A 19,202-nucleotide genomic window follows, 5' to 3' on the forward strand; every position below is an offset into this window, starting at 1 on the left:
CCCCCCCCCCCCGCCCCACGCCTACTGCACTGAGCCTCGTCGCTCCAGTCCCCGCAGTCGTTGTGGCCGTTGCAGCGCAGCTTGTGGGGCACGCACAGCCCGCTGGCGCACTGGAAGCTGTCGCCCCCGCCGCAGAGCGCTGGGAAAGGAGGGAGGGAAACCCGGTCAGAACAAGCCTTTTTCCTGGAAAGTCAGGACACATACCGAGCAGAGAGAGCCCTCCTTGCCGCTCTAGATCTGTCTCCACGTCCCCCACCCGGTGCTCTTGGACCTTCTAGAACATTGACTGTGAGACTACCTGGGAAAGCCACAAAGACGGTTTGCCCGAGAAAAGAGAAAAAACCCAAACCTCCCCCCATGGGCTTGTAGCTGAGAGGGTCCCATGCCCAGGGCAGGAGGGGGTCCCATGCCCAGGGCAGGAGGGGGTCCCAGGCCCAGGGCAGGAGGGGTCCCCAGGCCTAGGGCAGAAGAGGGCCGGCTCACCAGTTGCACAGCCTGTGCCTAGGGAGGTGGGGGGTGGGGGCATATGTGAGTATTTTTCTTAATAGTTGCAATTTACTTAAAATGAAGTACTACTGGTTAACAAACATTAAAAAACAAACAAACCCTACAACCCTCTTCTCAAAGGCTTCTCAATGTTGCACAGAAAAAGTTATAGTAAAAAGAGTCAATTGTCAATTGTGTGCTTGAACCAAGCCTCTGGGCACCCTGCCCTGTAGTCAAATATATTTATTTGCCTTAAAAAAAAAAAAAAAAAAAGCCAGTTAAAATTATCAGTCTATTTTGGTGTAAGGGATATGAGATAACATTAGCTAATAATTTTTTCATTCTTTTCTTTAACACAGTTACACTTTGATATTTTTTGCTTTTTAGTATATGATGGTGCCCTTTTTAAAATAAAAACTCAGCAAATAATTGTTTCAAAATTATGGTAGACAATATAGGTAAGATTTTTAAGGAAAATCATTAACAAAGGGAAAAAATCAGGGGTCAACCTGGGTGACTCAGCCTGTTAATCAGGCTTGAGCTTGAGCTTAGCTCAAGTCTTGATCTCCAGGTGGTGAGTTCAAGCCCCTTTTTGGGCTCCAGGCTGGGGTGGGGAGACTACTTAATAAAGGTTGGGGGGGATTAATTGCTTTTCAAAATAAAATGAGTGTTGAAATACATGTAAATATTTGGTAATGTGTATCAAATGCCTTTAAAATGCACATTTTAGGGGTGCCTGGGTGGTTTAATCGGTTAAGCATCTGCCTTCAGTTCTGATCATGATCCCAGGGTCCTGGGATAGAGTCCCACAATGAGCTCCCCGCACAGTGGGGAGCCTGCTTCTCCCTCTCCTCCCCACTCATGCTCTCCCTCTCTCTCTCAAATAAATAAAACCTTTAAAAAATAAAATAAAATGCACATTTTAACCTTTAACCAAGCATCTTATTTCTTGGACCTCATACAAAGGAAATCATTATAAATAAGTGCAAGTTTTTATTTTTAAGTATATTTATACCATCAGGATTTATAAGGAAAGGATAAAATAGCTATGCAACAGTAGGGGCTGGTTAAATAAATTTTGTTACCTTCAAAATAAGAAATACTGTTACAGCCATTGAAAAGCACACTGCAGAAAATACTTGATGTCTTGGAACAAAGTTCAAGATAATTTGAGTGGATAATTGGAGTGGAAACACCATTCTGTATGAGAAAAACATGAAACAATGTGGCCTAGGAAAAAGTATCTCAAAGGTTACCATGATTCTCCCTAGTATTAGGATTTACAGTAATTTTTATTTTCTTCATTTTACTTTACTCTGAATTTTCAAATGTTCTTATACATTGTGTCTTTTTTATTGAAATATAATTGACACATAACATTATCTTAGTTTCAGGTTATTATACAGCATAATAATTCAATATTTATATCTACGGTCAAATGATCACCTCTGTAAGTCTGGTTACCATCCATCACCATTCAAAGTTAGAATGTTTTTTTCTTATGATGAGAACTTCTAAGATTTACTCTCTTGGCGACTTGCAAATAAGCACTGCAGCATTATGGACTACAGTCACCATTCTGTACATTGTATCCCCATGACTAACTTATTTGATAGCTGTAAGTTTGTACCCCTGACCCCCATTCACCCCCATTTCATTCACACCCAACCACCCTCTCCTCTAGAAACCATCATTTTGTTCTCTGTATCCATGTGTTGTGTTTTGTCTCATTTGTTCCTTTGCATTGTTTTGTAGATTCCACATGTGAGATCATACAGTATTTGTGTTTCTCTGACTTATTTCACTCAGCATAATACCCTCCAGGCACACTCATCTTGTTATAAATGGCAGGGTATTACTTTTTTTTGTGTATATATATATATATATATGCAAGTTATATATATATAACATTTTCTTTATCCTTTCATCTATCAATAACCACTTAGATTGTTTATGTATCTTGGCTTTTGTAAGTAATGCTCCAATGAACAAAGGGGTGCGTATATCTTTTCAGTTTAGTGTTTTCCTTTCCTTCACATAAATAAATATCCAGAAGTGGAATTACTAGATCAAATGGTAGTTTTATTTTTAATTTTTTGAGTCACTTCCGTATTATCTTCCATAGTGGCTGCACCAATTTACATTCCCACCAAAAGTGCATGAGGGTTTCCTTTTCTCCACATCTTTGCCAACATTTGTTATTTCTTGCCTTTTTGATAATAGCCATTGTAACGGGTATGAACTGATACCTCACTGTGCTTTTGATTTGCATTTCCTTGATGGTTAGTGATATTGCACATCTTTTCATGTGTCTTTTGGCCGTCTGCATGTCTTCTTTGGAAAAAATGTCTATTCGGATCTTCCGCCCAATTAAAAAATCAGATTGTGGTTTGTTGTTGTTATTGCTGCTGCTGCTGCTGCTATAGGTTGTATACCTTCTTTATATATTTTGGATATTGACCCCTTATTGAATATATCATTTGCAAATATCTTCTCCCATTAAGTAGCTTGCCTTTGCATTTTGCAGATGGTTTCCTTTGCTGTGCAGAAGCTTTTTAGTTTGAAGTAGTCCCACTTGTTTATCTTTGGTATTTTTGTCTTTGCTTTTGGAGTTTGATCCAAAAATTCATCAATAAGACTGATGTCAAGGGGCTTTCCATCTATGTTTTCTTCTATAAATTTTATGATTTCAGGTCTTACATTCAAGTCTTTAATCCATTTTGAGTTCATTTTTGTGTATGGTGTTAGAAAGTGGTCTGGTTTCATTCTTTAGCATATGGCTGTCCAATTTTCCCAACACCATTTGTTAAAGAGCTCATCCTTACCCCACTATTTATTGTTGCCTCCTTTGTTGTAAATTAATTGACCATATATGCACGAGTTTACTTCTGGGCTCTCTGTTCTGTTTCATTGATTCATGTGTCTGTTTTTATGCCAGTACCATACTGCTGTGATTACTATGACTTTATAATACAGTTTGAAACCAGGGTGTGTGATACCTCCAGTGTTGTTCTTTTTTCTCAAGATTGTTTTGGCTAGTCAGGAAATTTTGTGATTTAAAATTTAAAGGTTGTTCTATTTCTGTGAAAAATGTCATGGAGTTTTGCATCTGTGTTCATCAGAGATACTGGCCTATCATTTTTCTCTTCCTTTCTCTTCCCTTCACTTTCATTTCCTTTTCTTTCCTTCTTTCCTTTCTTTCTTGTGATGTCCTTGTCCGGTTTTAGTATCAGGGTAATGCTGGCCTTGTAAAATGAATTTGGAAAAGTTCTTTCCTCTTTAGCTTTTTGGAAGAGGTTGAAAAGAACAGGTATTAAATCTTTAAATATTTGGTAGAATTCACTAGTGAAGCCATCTGATCCTGGACTTCTGTTTCTTGCTGGGAGGTTTTTGGTTACTGACTCATCTCCTGTCTTGTAATTGGTCTACTCAGATTTTCAACTTCTTCATTATTCAATCATGGAAGATTGTCTGTTCTAGGAATTTATTCATTTCTTCTAGGTTGTCTAATTTGCTGGTGTATACCTGTTCATAGTTTTTAAAGATTCTTCATATTTCTATAGTATCAGTTGTAACTTCTCCTCTTCCATTTCTAATTTTATTTCTTTGAGCCCTCTCTTTTCTCTTGGGGAGTGTAAAGATTTGTCAATGTTGTTTATCTTTTCAAAGATCAGCTCTTAGTTTCATTGATCTTTTCTATTATCTTTTCAGTTTCTATTTCATTTATTTCTGCTTTGATCTTTGTTATTTTCTTCCTTCTACTAACTTTGAGCTTTTTTTTTCTTTTTCTTCTTCTAGTTCTTTAGATGTAAGTTTAGATTGTTATTAGATTGTTATTTGGGATTTTTCTTGTTGCTTGAACCTCCCTCTTTGAATTGCTTTTACTGCATCCCAAAGATTTTGATAAGTTATATTTCCATTTTCATTTTCATTTGTTTCAAGGTACTTTTTGATTTCTCCTTTAAACTTTTCATTGACTCACTATATATATATATATATATATATATATATATATATATAAAACAACTTGTTTAATCTACACATATGTCACTTTTTCAGTTTTCTTCTTTGATTTCTAGTTTCACACCATCGTGCTCTGAAAGATCCTTAATATGATTTCAGTCTTCTTAAATTTATTAAGACTTGTTTTCTGGCCTAACATATAATCTATCCTGGAGAGTGTTCCATGTGCATTTGAGAAAAGTGTATATTTTGCTACTTTTGGATGGAGTGTTCTATAAATATCTGTTAAGTCCATCTTGTCTAATGTATCATTTAAGGTCAATGTCTATTGATTTGTTGTCTAGATAATCTATCCATTGATGTAAATGGGGTATTAAAGGCTCCTACTACTAACACTGCACAAGGGTTCCCTTTATTCCACATCCTCACCAATGTTTGTTATTTCTTTTTTTATAATGGTTTTTTGTTTGTTTGTTTGTTTGTTTGTTTGTTTGTTTTGAGAAAGAGAGAGAGCAAGTAGGGAGGGGAAGAGAAAGGAGAGAGAGAATCCCAAGCAGGCCCCATGATCAGTGCAGAACCTGATGTGGGGCTCAATCTCACAAACTTGAGATCATGACCTGAGCTCAAATCAAGAGTCAGACCCTTAACCAACTGTGCCACCCAGACATTCCTTGATAATAGCTATTCTAACAGATGTGAGGTGATATCTCAATGTGCTTTTGATTTACATCTCCCTTAATAATATTGAGCATCTTTTCATGTACCTGTTGGCCATTTGTATGTCTTTGGGAAAATGTCTTTAATCCACTTTTAATTAATTAGTTACAACTCCAGTATGATTAACATATAGTTAGTTAATTAATTATATTACTCTTGAGTACAATATAGTGATTCAACAGTTCTATACATTACTCAGTGCTCATCATGATAAGTGTATTCTTAATCTCCATCTATTTCACCCATCCTCACTCCCCACCCTGCCCACTTCCTTTCTGGTATCCACTAATTTATTCCCCATATTTAAGAGTCTTTTTTGTCTCTTTTTCTTTGTTCATTTGTTTTGTTTCTTAATTTCCACATATGAATGAAATCATATGGTATTTGTCTTCCTCTGACTTATTTCACTTAGCATAACACTCTCTAGATCCATCCATTTTGTTGCAAATGGTAATACTTCATTCTTTTTTATGGCTGAGTAATATTCAATTATATATATATATGAGATATATCCATTTTGTATCCGTTCATCTGTGGATGGATATTTCAGTTGCTTCCATATTTTGGCTATTGTAAATAATGCTTTAATAAACATAAGGGTGCATATATCTAGCCTTCCAAGAACTGTCCAGTAGTTTCAATCCTATGGTACCCAGGAATGCCTTCTCACCACCAGAGCCAGGTGATTAAGAAGCATCCCCTGTGTGGACCATGTGCACCTGGTGGCTTTAGCAAGGCAGTGGAAAAGTGCAGGGTGGGGGTGTGAAGAAGAGCTTAGGGCTGGGGCATGCCACTGGCTTTAAGAAAGTGAAGCCCATGCCTGTCATATTTCCCATGTTCCTGGGCCCAAGGAGAGTGGCTGGCACTCAGGAGGTTCTTAGTTAATATATGATGGGAAAAAGTCACCTCAATCCCAAGGAAGCACAATATATTGCCAAAAAGCAAAGAAAATCATGCAATTAATGGATTATTTTCCAATGCTATCAAGGAAGCCAGAATTTTGATTTGCAGACCATTAAGTACTGGTCTATTTAGTTAAGTTTCTTATGATGCTACTTCATGTGTGATCATCATAAGATCAACAACAAATGTCTGGTTTTCCATTACATGCCACCATTTCTGTATCAATACAAATTACATCTATGGACTTAAACTGTCAAAATATGGAGCCTGTTTATATTTCAAATAGTCTTAGAGGATTCAGCACAGGAATGCATTCCTGTACCTACAGATACAGACTTCTAAAAGGCACACAGGAAACCAGATATGAAATGAGAATCCAAAACACTAGGTTTTACTGGCCAGTCTATACAATATCCTCTCTCTAGGGTTGAGAGAAAATTCACAAGGCATGAGTGTTTATCCTATTGTTGAGATTGTTTCTGTCTTATATTAGAGAGTGCAGAAATCCCATCTGTCTGCATTTCAGCAGCTGCAATGCTTCAGGAGAATTCTTGCATTCCCTGCCCCCTGGCTCTGATGATTCCTCAAGAAATGTAGCTGAAAGTTCAATATTACATAGCTCCTAACATCTAAGTTTCATCCTTAAGACCCCATATATTTTATGCCAGTAAAGCCATTTTCTGTGTACAGTTATATCAAATCTGGATCAAATTTAAAACATAGCATTGTTTGTATTGCTTTGATTATTGACATCCCTCTATCTTGGCGGAGTCCACAGAAACTGACTTCTTTTGTGTGGTTCCTCAGTGGGAGGTGTGGCTGTCCTTGGTTTTAGGACATTGTAATTTGTTTCTTTATTCTTATTCTTTCTTTAAAGTTCATAGTTTCCTTAATTAATATTATTTTTGTAAACGTAGAATAATTTTTGTATACTTTCTGTTTGATTTCTCCTTAACTTGCATTCAGAATTTCCACTTTCATGTGTGTGTGAAACTGTTCAACTAACCAAGTGCTTCAAACACATCCTATTTGGAATTTCCAAAGGACCCCATAAAATAGACAGGAAGGCACTCTATCAGAACTTCCTTAGGAGGAATGATGATTTACAAATACAGAAACTGGAGTGCCATGTGGTTAAGACAACAATTGCCCAAAGTCATATAAATAGCCACATAGACACAGAATCATGAGGTCTGAGCTTTAGCCCCAATCCTCCATACCACACTCATGCCCTGTTTCTTGTTCAGGGCAGTTGTATAGTCACCTGGTTTGTGGTCCAAAGGCATCAAATTCAAGTAAAAGTTCAAATCTGTATTTTTTAGGTGATTTGGACCAGATGAGATGACATTATATTTTGCTCTGTTTTTTTCTTTTTTTGGAAAATACCCTAAGAGAGCTCATAACAAGTTTCTATAGAGATTGTTTCAATCATAAATTTCACTTACAACAATCATCTTCATTCAAACTTCGTTCAAACTGTCTTTTGACTTTGTCCTCAAGGTGACAAAGAGAGATACCATTTCCACTAACATCATCTATAATTCTAAGAGGTACATGTTGGACTTTAAATCAATGGCAGATTGATCAATGGAGGATTCATTTGTTAACTGAACGTATAGTTATTGGGTGTTTACTACGTGCTAGGCATTATTTTAGCACCTAGAGCCATAGCAGTGAAGAAAACAAAAATATTTCCCTACCTTTGTGTAGCATATGTTCTACTGATCATCATCTGATAAAGATACTTTTATCAAGTAAGGATACTTTACCAAAGCAAACTTCCATTTACACATGTGGCAATGATCAGCATTAATGCAATGATAGCAGCATACAAAGGTGTATTGCCTAAGTCTGCATGTCCAGATGATCGGAATAATTTTGAATTACCTGGACTGCAGAATTCTCTGGATATGAGGAGTATATGCCCATGAGGATGATTAGCTCTTTTCAGTATTTTGGTCTCTGATAACAGACTGCTCAAATAACATCCACATCCTGAAATGACCTTTAGATTTTTTTCTGCAACTGCTTCCAGCCCTCTCAGTTCTTTCTGCTTGTGCATTATGACCAGCATTTATATTGGCAAATGCTCTCAATACTCTAATTGTTAATCTTTGGAGTCCCTTTCAGAAATTACCTACCAATCACTGACTGTATAATACCCTCATTCACCCAGTCTTTGAGCCTTTGTATAAAGTCTGAAGCTTGGGTTCAACTGTACCTCTGAAGAGAAAGCTGACCTGGCATAGACTGTTATCACCTGAGCTTGTACTAAGAGCCCTTCATTCTACCTGCTGCTTGAAATCAAGCTACCGTCAACTGCTATTGCTCTTTCCTTTGACAAGATTGACTACATGAAAAAGCACTAAGTATAATCTCTTAGCAGCTGATATAAGAATTCCTCTTGGGGAGAGCACCGAATCTTTGGCTTGATAAAAGGATTGAAGTGAAAAATAAGAGATGAGAAAGGAAAAAGAAAATCGAGGATATGCTCAAGTAAGCAAGTTTGGTCTTACCCTGCTTTCCAAGCCATACTCACTGGAACAATTTCCCTTTTGTTGAGCACTACGATGTTTGGGGTAGGTACACATGGGTATCAGAGAACTCTGCATATGAAGGAGTAAAGGAACCCCATGGGGAGGGAGAGGGGCCAGTGCTGATGGACACTGTTTTGGGGGAGAGATTTAAAAAAATATTGGTTGGGTCTCCCTGAGAAGCACAGTGGAGAGAAGACCTTTTATAAAACAGAAATATCTAATGGGATATTTCCAGTTGTTTTCTGAGGGATGGGATAGGTATTTCTTCCTCCATCTGCCATGTGGAATTAACAAAGCTTATGTTGTTCTCTAAGATTTTAACTCACTTAGGTAGCCAATTTGGCACTTTTCCAGGAGCTTGGGACACATCACTGAGTACAGAATAGATCCCTTGCTCTGTGGAGATTATATTCTATGGAGACATATACTAATAAACGTAATAAATAAAAAGTTATTTCTTATGATAAATGCTATTTAAAAAAGAGTCAACAAATTATGTGGGAGTTGGTAGGACGGGTTCCAATATTAGTTAGGGTGCCAGGGGAAAGCCTCATTGGAATTTGACATCTAAGCATCAACTTGAAAGAGGTGAGGGAGTTAACCAACTTTCAGGGGAAGATTTCAGCAGAAGGAAGTCCCAATGCAAAGAGTCTCAGGAGGAGCATGTCTTGCATGGCTGTGGGAAACAGTAAAGAAACCTGTGCGGCCACAGTAGAGCAAGTGGAGGAGAACATGGCCAGAGATGGGGAGGCAGAGTGGAAGGGAGGAGTCAACCACCTAAGACCTTGCAAGGACTTTGTAACTTAGAGAAAAATCAAGTCATTGCAAGGTTTCAGTAAAAAGTGTCATGATCTGATTTATGTTCCCAAGGCTCTCTGCCTGTTCTGTTAAAAATACTCTAGGAGGGCAAGGAAAGCAGTAGAACTAGTGTTAGGAACCTACTGAAGTTATCCAGAGAGAGTAATGGTGACTTGAAGGGAGCAGCAGTAAAGGTGCCAAGACATAATTGGATGCTGGATGTATTCTCAAAGCCGAGCCAGGAAATCCTGGAGGATTTGATGTATGCTGTGAGGGAAAGACAAGAGCCAATGAGGACTTCAAGTTTCCAGTCAGCCAGATGATTGGAATCGCTGTCTCCTGAGGTGGAAAAGCCTATTGGAGGAGCAAGAGTGGGTGTGTGGGGGGAGAAATTAGGAGCCCCACTTTGGACATGTTGCATCTGACATACACAGTAGATGCCCAAGTAGAGATGTCGAGTAGGCGACTGGATATAAAAGTTCAAAGTCTAGGAAAGAGGATAGGATGACAAATACAAACATGTGAGTTGTCGGCATATCCGTGTAATGCCGGTGTGCCTGGTTGGGATTTTGGCAATGTGCAGTCAGTGGGGACTCTGCTAAGAGTGTTTTTTTGTTTGTTTGTTTGTTTGTTTGTTTTGATAAAAGTGGTTTTAATGGAGTGAAGCGGACAAAAGTCTGACTGCAGTATGTTTAAGAGAGAATAAGAAAAGAGGTAATGCTGAAAGGAAGGACATTTTTTTTTCCTACAGAAAAGAACAAAAAATTTGGTGGTAGATAACAAGGGAAGTGGAGTTTTTTTTTAAAAAAGCACTTTTAAATGATTTTGTGCAAGTACATTCTTTGTGAGAAGCAGAGTGGTACTGAATTCTGCCTACAGTGTGGCTTGGATCAAATAAATAATGATCACTCTTGAAGATAGAGGAGACCGGAGATGAAGAATCGTCAACATCCTGAATATATTTATAACCTGAAAATTATATCTTTGTGTCCTTCTAATCTGAAATCACTAACATGTGGCTTCCTCAGAAAAAGTATGTATCTTCCAAGATGAGAAATCCTCTCATTCTCTTCTTTACCCTCTTCAACATCTACTGGGCATCTGTAAACATGGTGCACCATGCTAATCCCTTCTAACGGATACTCAAGACCATCAGAACTACAGACTGTGTAAGAAAAGACTTTCTTTATGATTCAAATACTTTATATTAGCAGAAGCTATGTATTTGTTTGCTTATGGTCTCTGTCTCTCCCTTCCAGAATACAAGCTCCTTGAGGGAAAGCACTGTATCAAAAAATTTTTTTTCACTGCTGCATCCTGAGTCTAGAATAGAATCAAATATTTGTTTAAATAAATAAATGAAGACAGAACATAAGGTGCCTAGCAGAACTAAATGATCATATCTTTCAGGGGAGATGTTCAAAGGCAATAAATATCTTACACATTTTATCGTTTTGGTTGGTAGGGAAATAAAGGGCTGGTGTAATATTAAAATCCTTCCGTGTTAGTGTGGGATACTCACTGGAACCTGCAGACAAGTGAATATAAAGGACCCTTCTACCTAAAATAATCTTTCCCACTGGCTTGTGGAGATGTGATGAATGTTCCCCCCAAAACCTACACCCACATTACTCATTGCTTAGGTTACATTGGAGGTTTTCAGATGAACTCTAGGGTGCCAAGGAAAGGGGCATTGGGGCCCTGTCATGGGTTGGAGGGGGGGTGTCTTTAGTTCCCTACTCCAGCCAGGGAGCTCTGCTCATGTCCAATTTACATATTTCCGTCCATTGAAAATAGGTTTTCGCTGCCAAAAACAAGTTTGAAAACCCTTCACCCTTAAGATTTCAAGTGTTAATGTCTGAGAGAGATCACACTTCAATCTTTTTTTTGGGGGGGGGGGAGCTATGAACACTTAGTTCTGAACTTAACTATAGGCTGTTGGCCTCATTATATTTAGGCTTGAAAGGATGGGCTGTCAGATGCGTAGCATTTGAGGTGGGAGCTCAGGAAAGTTAGAAAACATGAGAAGGAAGAATGAGAAGTGAGGCCTGGAAGCACAAGTGTGCCCAGGATGACCCGCCCTGCCCCAAGGTGCAGTGGGCGTGGATCTAAACGAGTCACACTATGGTGCAAGAAACGCCACATCACTTTATTTTTCTAAATCAAGTTAATTCACACTTCCCCACTCAAAAAGGTGATGAGAGGTAGTATTCAGGCATGTTTCTCAGGGGTTTCAGCCTCCCTGGGGGGGAAGGTGGTGCAAGGATGCCAAGGGGCTTGCTTGGTACCTAGAGGAGCCGAGGAAGGGATGGGGCTCATCCTCAGAGATTGCTGGGGTGCGTGGTTCTAAGCTCTCGGGGTTTACCCTGGACAGGTGATGCTGATCTGTACCAGGGTACAGGGTCACGGTCCCCAATGTCAGGCTTTCCTGGTTGCCCCACACAGCCCTTTCCCCATGAGAGCCTGCCTCTTCCCCTCTGCCAAGAGGCCCGTACCCTGCCTCATGGGGGACATGGCAAAACTCCGCCCTGTCCCACTTCCAAGCCCCCAGTGACTTCTCCTATGTCCCCGGTGTGTGTCTCTACCCGGCCCTCCGAACACCTTTCCCCGTTTCTACCCAGCCCTCCGAAACCCGTTCGCCCATCTCTAACTGGCCCTCCGAACCCCTTTCCTTCCTTCTCTACCCGGCCTCCGAAACCCTTCCCCCGTCTCGACCCGGCCCTACGAACCCCAATCCACCGTCTCTACCAGACCCTCCGAACCTCCACCCATCCTCTCTACCCGACCCTACAGACCTCCTTCCCCCGTCTCTACCCGACCCTACGAAACTCCACCCATCGTCTGTACCAGGCCCTCTGAATCCCCTTCCCCCTGTCTCTACCAGGCCCTCCAAACCTCCTTTCCCGGTCCCTACCTGGCCCTATGAACCTCCTTCCCCCGTCTTGACCCGACCCTCCGAACCCCTCCTACCCGTCTCTACCCGGCCCTACTAACCCCCTTCCCCAGTCTCTATCTGCCCCTCCGAGCTTCCTCCCCCCCCCCCCCCCCCCGTCTCTACCCGGCCTTCCAAACCCCTTTCCCCGTCTCTACCCAGCCCTTGGAACCCCTTCCCCCCTATTTCTACCCGGTCCTCCGAGCCCCTTCCCCCGTCTCTACTAGGCCCCTCGAACTCCACCCATCGTCTCTCCCCGGCCCTACGAACTTCCTCCCCCGTCTTTACCTGGGCCTCCGAACCCCACCCATCGTCTCAACCCGGCCCTCCGAACCCCTTCCCCCGCCCCCGTCTCTACCAGGTCCTCCGAACCCCCTTGCCCCGTCTCTACCTGGCCCTCTGAACCTACACCCATCGTCTACCCGGACCCCCGAACCTCCTCCCCCCGTCTCTACCCGGCCCTCCGAACCCCGTTTCCCATCTATACCCGCCCCCCCAACCTCGTCCCACCATCCCACCCTCCCTGGGTGACGCTGTGGGATCTCTGCTCTATCCTTCCCTCCTCAATGCTGGGCTCTCCCTCCTGAAAGTGCAGAAATGATAACACACATTCTTTTTGTTTTCTTAGCAGACTCCTCTAGGGTACAGATTTTCCGTTCATTCCCGACGGAGCAAAGACTCTATTAGCACCTTTCAACATTTGTTCCAAGGCCCTGTCCGGACCGTGTTCCTACTGCGCCCCGCACACGCTGTATGGTGCGGCCTCCAGCCCCCGCATCCCGTCGCGGTGTATGCTATGTAGTCAGCAAATGCCAGCTGAATAAATGCACTTAGAGACTTGTTAGCTTACCTGTCCTAAAAATAGAAGTACCACAGTGACTTCCTGTCTCATGCTCAGTGGGGCCCACAGACTTGCTGCAAAGACCCGGTGAAACCAGTTCCCTCACCCAGTATGACTCTTAGTTCCAAGTCCCCCAGCGCCTGCTGTATAGCATGTTCAATCAGTGACAAAAGACCTCTGTCAAATACATGTTCAGGGGCGCCTGGGGGGTTCAGCGGTTGAGCATCTGCCTTTGGCTCAGGTAGTGACCCCGGAGTCCTGGAATGGAGCCCCACATTGGGCTCCCCACAGGGAGCCTGCTTCTCCCTCTGCCTGTGTCTCTGCCTCTCTCTTTCTGTGTCTCTCAGGAATAAACAAACAAATAAATAATCTTTTAAAAAAATACATGTTCAAAGAAAAGCCAAAACAAAACAATTCCCCTAATGAAATGTCCTCAAGACTAAGTTACTCCTTGGCTCATTTTATCTCTCCCTCTGAAATAAAGCTATGCTTTGATTCAATGGAAGCTTTGCCATCTGGCCTGCAGCTTAAAATCCTGAATATAAGAACTAAGTACATGTCTTGACTGTCAGACAGCATGATAGAGGACCTATCATTCTATAGAAAAACCAGTCATTGTGAAATTATCTAAAAATCATTAGCAGGAAACAAAACTAGGCCTGTAACTGGTGACACTCCGATAGGAGAAAAAAAATGTAGGCAGAGCTTGCAAAGCAGTTCTGTGTCATCATTCAACATCTCAGGTAAAATCACAGTATAAAAAGAGCATCAGACATGGTCCTGCTTAGAAGATTTTAAATCTAATTAGAGAGAAAATAAGAAAGAGCGGAATAAAAAGCAGGACGTTAGTTTCACAATCAGAGACTGTCAGAAATAGACTGTTAAGCGGAAGTCTAAACAAAACTTAAAAATACATATATATTTATTCATTCAACATCTCAGAGCGAAGAAGAGAGAAGGAAAAACTTCCAAACAGGAATTGTCAAATTAAAAGGATATACTAGTTTACTACCTCAAGTTTTAGTGTCTAAAAGTCCCAAATAGAACTCTGAAACAATTTTGCCAAAAACCACCGGAAAATAAGATGCCCACCATTTTTATGTTAGTTATCATTTCCTGCATCTAAGTGCAATAAGACAATTTTGAAAGAACATGGACAGTTTAGAAACTGAGTACTGTCTACCCTCTTGACAAGGCAGGGAGAGATTTCTAAATTCAGAGATAATTACTCAAACACTTAGGTTTTATGGAGCGTGTTACTTTCGGAATTTGCTTTAAGAAATCAACACTTTATTTTCTAAACAAGTGATTATCATTTAATCGTACTTAAAATATTTTTGAGATCTTCCCCAAACATAAGGCTGTCTCAAATGGTATTTTGCAAGTATTGGTTATGAATCGTGAAATGATAATAATAGAACAATATATGCATTACCTTTGACAAATTTCAAATATAGGATTTTTTTTTTTTTACAGAAGAATAGGATATATACATATAAATCTAAGAGAAGTAAAAGAGACACATATTATTTGGAAAGAAAACAACAATCTCTTGCATGCATAGATGGTGGTATCTGAAAAATGATACATCCTGGCACTGTTCCGGACCTTTCTTAAATGTGAAGCTCAGTCACAACACCTATAGGAAGACTTAGGAGAAACATAAACAAACAAAAAGTAATAATCCATTTGAAGAGCTAGTCCACATTATTTTTCTTACTTGTTAGGCTATCCAAATTGCATTTTATAAGTCAATAGTTGATGGATTTCATTTTTCAACTCAAACCAAATTTACGTGTAATCCTAATTTATTTTAATTTAACTCATTTTCTATATCAACAGCCTAAAAGCTGGAATAAACTGTTCATGATGCAATAGTATGTGGCCCAAGACCCAGAATAAAATAAATATATAGATTTAGGATTTACTATAGAAAAGAGCTTTGAGAAAACATCTTTTAAGAACAGATCACAGTTCTATCCTGAATGTCTACAAATTTACTTTGAATCCTATGAAGATTGTTTTATATCACTTTCCCACCTACTCCCTGTTATTAATTATTATAGCTCACAGTATTCCAAAGCATTATCATCTTTAAATCACTGATCTTCAGGATACTGCAGGATCTCACCTATCTTCCACATCAGCTCGCCAGTAGCTGGATGGCGAGATTCTGAAGCCCTAGTTTAGAGCTCTGGCCCATTCCTTCTCTCACCCCCATCCTCTTAGCCGATGGCAACAAACCCTACTCGCTCGCCCTCACACATGCATCCCATTGCTTGGGGTCAAGGCAGGGATGGGAAAGTCTAGATACTTCCAGTCATCTGACCCCTCGAGCTTAAAGCACCCCAAAATAATCAGGAAACTTCAGTTCTAAATGGTACCATGGTTAGGAGACAATAAGTTAATGCTGAGGAAATTTCTAAGTACTCCCTATAGTATCCATACTGAGAGTGATGGGATCTACAGACCAGAAAAGGGATGATTCACAATAATGACCCTGAGATACGAAAGTAAAAGTCATCTTGGAGAAAAAGTATAAACCTGGATTTAAAATAAGCTATGTGTGCTGGTTTGGGGAGGTGATTTGACCTTCCTGAGCTTTAGTTTCCTTATCTGAATCCTACCTACTTTGGTATTGCCTTTGAGTTTATTGGTCAGTAATGGATATAAAGCACCTGGCACCGAATTGAGCAGCGCCCAGTATGTTCTGTGTACGAAGGGGGGGAAATGTGTGACTCTCTTCCCACAGATGATCATCATGCAGCATTGAAGCACACCTTGTGCTTAAGGGTTAACCTGCAAGTAACTAGAGTCCCTTCCCCCAACTAATGGCTATAGCCCCCCCTAATGTGGGGGCATAAGATTCTTTGTAACAACCAAGATAACTGGAAAAGAGCCTGGTTCTGAAGAGATCAACACACAAGGGAACCTGAATTAGCATCTAGGGATAGAAATCCTAACTTTTCTTTGGCTCAGAGACAGAAAAGGAAGTCCAATTGCTCCAGGAAGGTTGACTTTTACTGTTAAGTGGTTTGCGTTCTGTTAAATGATTTACATACTGGTGGCACACAGGGATCCCAGCATTCTCTCTCCCATGCTTCCTTTGCTGCCGCTGCATGCCTTTCACAGCACAGCCACATAAAATTGCTCCCAGTATCCCTAGTTACCGGGATTGTATATAACAAAGCCACACAGACTAAACCTAACATGGAAAAAAAGTAAACCTTGCCTAAAACTAAATATAAGCACAATTTAATTAACTTGCATTCCAGAGTCATAGCTGCCAGCGTGCTCAGACTATAAGCCTGGGTGTGTAACACCCAAGGGCTTGGGGCGGGGTGTGTTTGTGTGTGTGTGTGTGTGTGTGTGTGTGTGTGTGTGAAAAAATCCTGCTAATTTTTTTCCCCCAAATTTTCACAATACTCACACATTTCTTTGTGCTGGTAAACAGAAGGAGTGTCCTTGTGAACAAGATGCATTGATCCAACCAGGGGGACAGAAGGAGCCAAGGCAAGAAAGAGGTTGAGGGAGGCTGAAGCTTCAGGAAAGACATATGGGGACTAGAAATGGATGGCAATATCGGCATTGACTCAGCCCCAAGTCAAGCAGGAAAAGGCTTACTTTATCCCTGAGAGGAGGGAAGACATTTGAGCAGATAAAGGGAAGTCAAAAACTATGCGCCTTATCACTGTAATAGAGCTCTCAAGACTGCAATCTGAGCGGTGATGTAGTCTCATCTAGAAATATCCTGCGGAGCAATTTAACGTGCCTAACTTAATCCTGGGAAACTCTCTGGCGCGGGAGTCAGCTCACCGGAGATGGGTAGGGGGACTGAGGTCAGCAAGGAGGTGATTCCACTGGGAAAAGGTCCATTTTTGCTCCCACTTGCCCAAAGGGTGCAGTTTCCCAGCAAGATCACAAGATGGCAGGCGTAGTCAGCACACAGGCCCCGCGCAGGCCTGCAGGATCCGCCTGGTCCCTACCCGGTGGGAGTCCAGCTGGGAGACTTTTCTAGCGAGCATCCCTACTGGGTTCTTCACCTAGGCGCACATGGAATCATGAAATCCCCTTTCTGCCAATTAATGATTTCTTCAGAGAAATGGAACGTCCTTCCACAGTCAATGCCCACGTACATCTTCTGCCCATTTTTCTTTTGGTTGTCTTCAGTGTTGCTTTCTTGGAGCTCCTTTTGTTGCAGTTCTTTTCTCCCTGACCAACACTGATGTGTCTTTTACATCCATTGTCTCTTTAGCTACACAAAGGTTTCACATGTGAAGTCAAACATCAGTCTCTGCAAAATGTCCCCTGTTCTGTGTGTCAGAACAGGAACTTGTATGAGGGCAGTAGTTTCTGTCTGTTTTGTTCCCGGCTACACCATGGGGTCGTGGACAAGTGATAGATGGGCACGTAGGTGAGCTAAATAAACCTTGCATTCAACTTAGAAGGCTTTCTCAAGAAATTTCACAGCCAAATTAAGAGATACATTGTGAAGAAAAAAAAAAGAGAGAGAGACACACACATTGTGGCCAGAATAGGCCAAAAATAGGCCGTAGAGATAGAAAAGCCAGGTTGGGTTTCCTAATGGTCAAAATCAATTTTGACATAGCCACAGGGGGAAGGCTACAGACCAACTGGCTAATTTTTGTTACAATAAGAAAGTTTCCCATATTGTAGAGATGGTCAAAATACAAAACGCATAGGCTGGTCTAGATCAAACGGAACAGAACACAAGAATTCTTGAGATGCTTTCCAGGTTTAAGTTTCAGCGAAATGCCAAAGGGAAGAAATTATTCGGAGATGACTTTCAAGCCAGTACCTTTCTTACCAGCGACCAGCAGAGGGAGAGCACACCGTAAACCCAAGTACAGAGCCTGCCACACACTTGCCTGAAGTGGCCAAGTGTTTGAAAACACCTGTATTTTATGTGTGTGCAGTATTTACGTTAAAATCAAGTCACTTTTTAAAGCAATTTTGCAAATAAATAAATAAATAAAGCAATTTTGCATTTTAACTACAGACACAAAAATACGAGCCCTCATAGAGCAGTGCAGTTCAGAACACCAACACGCGCTCACTTCGGAATTGACTTTTCCATCCTCGTAACATCCAATGATTTTAGAAATCCAGTTCATCCTCAGCCAGTTCCCTTTCAAGTGGCTTTTTATGCATTTTTAGAATTGTAATTTGTGCATATTATGGTTTTGATGGAATTGAAATGGATTTTTCAGCAGGTGATCTCATTACGAGATAATCTCATTACTGATGCCTGTTAGAAGGGCTCACCGTGGCATCCAGATGGAAGTGAAATGTCACAGCTGTGGACCAGTACTTCCGAAGTGTTAGTCTCATAAGCTCCACACTTCTCTGCTCTGAGAGCTCTGAAGAAAACTGCCAATTTTCCTCAGCAGCTACCTTCCTAAGAAAATTCTGTGACAGCCATTCCAGGGCTGTTGACTACAAGTCGGCAGAAAACGAGGCCAAATGCTTTGTAAAAATTGGCTTGATGTGAAGGGCTCCTGGGAGGTCTCCCTGCTTCAAATATTTCCCAGCTGAAATTCCTCGGTTTGGATTTTACTCATTTAAACTGAAGTCAAAAGTCCTCAATTAAAAGGCAATGCCTTAAAAAAAAAAAAAAAAGGCAGTGCCTTGGGGACTCCTCATTTATTCAACCACCAAGAATTCCGGGGGCTGTCTGCAGAAGGCCCAGTGCTGGACACGGCGGAAGTCATAAGGCCTCGCAGAGACCGTGAGAGATAAATCTCAGGTGATCAACACCTCTGGAGATAACACTTTGTATTTAGCTCTCTTTTTTTTAAAAAAAATTTATCTTTCTTTAAAAGATATTGGAAACAAAGTATGAAAAATAGGCAAGGGAAGAATCTTAAGATCGTGGATCCAGCAAGGACATACCCAGGTAAAGACCCTGGAGGACCAAGGGTCAGATGGGGTCAGCAGGTGCCAAAGAAGGGGAGGAGGCAGCAGAGAATTACCTGGGGATGGGAGAGGAAGAAAGGCCTTACTG

At 41.1% G+C, this 19,202-nt stretch overlaps 1 protein-coding gene across 6 annotated transcripts in view; it reads right to left on the reverse strand.

The window, feature by feature from the left end:
- Positions 1–19,202, reverse strand: part of CORIN (corin, serine peptidase) — a 237,266-nt gene that overhangs the window by 81,129 nt on the left and 136,935 nt on the right. For 4 of the 6 annotated variants that reach the window (XM_072774964.1, XM_072774961.1, XM_072774962.1 and 1 more), the window contains exon 6: positions 26–139. The exons of the other annotated variants lie outside the window; for them this stretch is intronic. In XM_072774964.1, coding sequence (XP_072631065.1) covers positions 26–139 — 114 coding nt within the window. The remainder of the gene's footprint in view (positions 1–25; positions 140–19,202) is intronic. 6 annotated transcript variants of the gene reach the window in all.

This window comes from Canis lupus, chromosome 14, assembly GCF_048164855.1.
Source record: "Canis lupus baileyi chromosome 14, mCanLup2.hap1, whole genome shotgun sequence".
Lineage (NCBI taxonomy): Eukaryota > Metazoa > Chordata > Mammalia > Carnivora > Canidae > Canis > Canis lupus.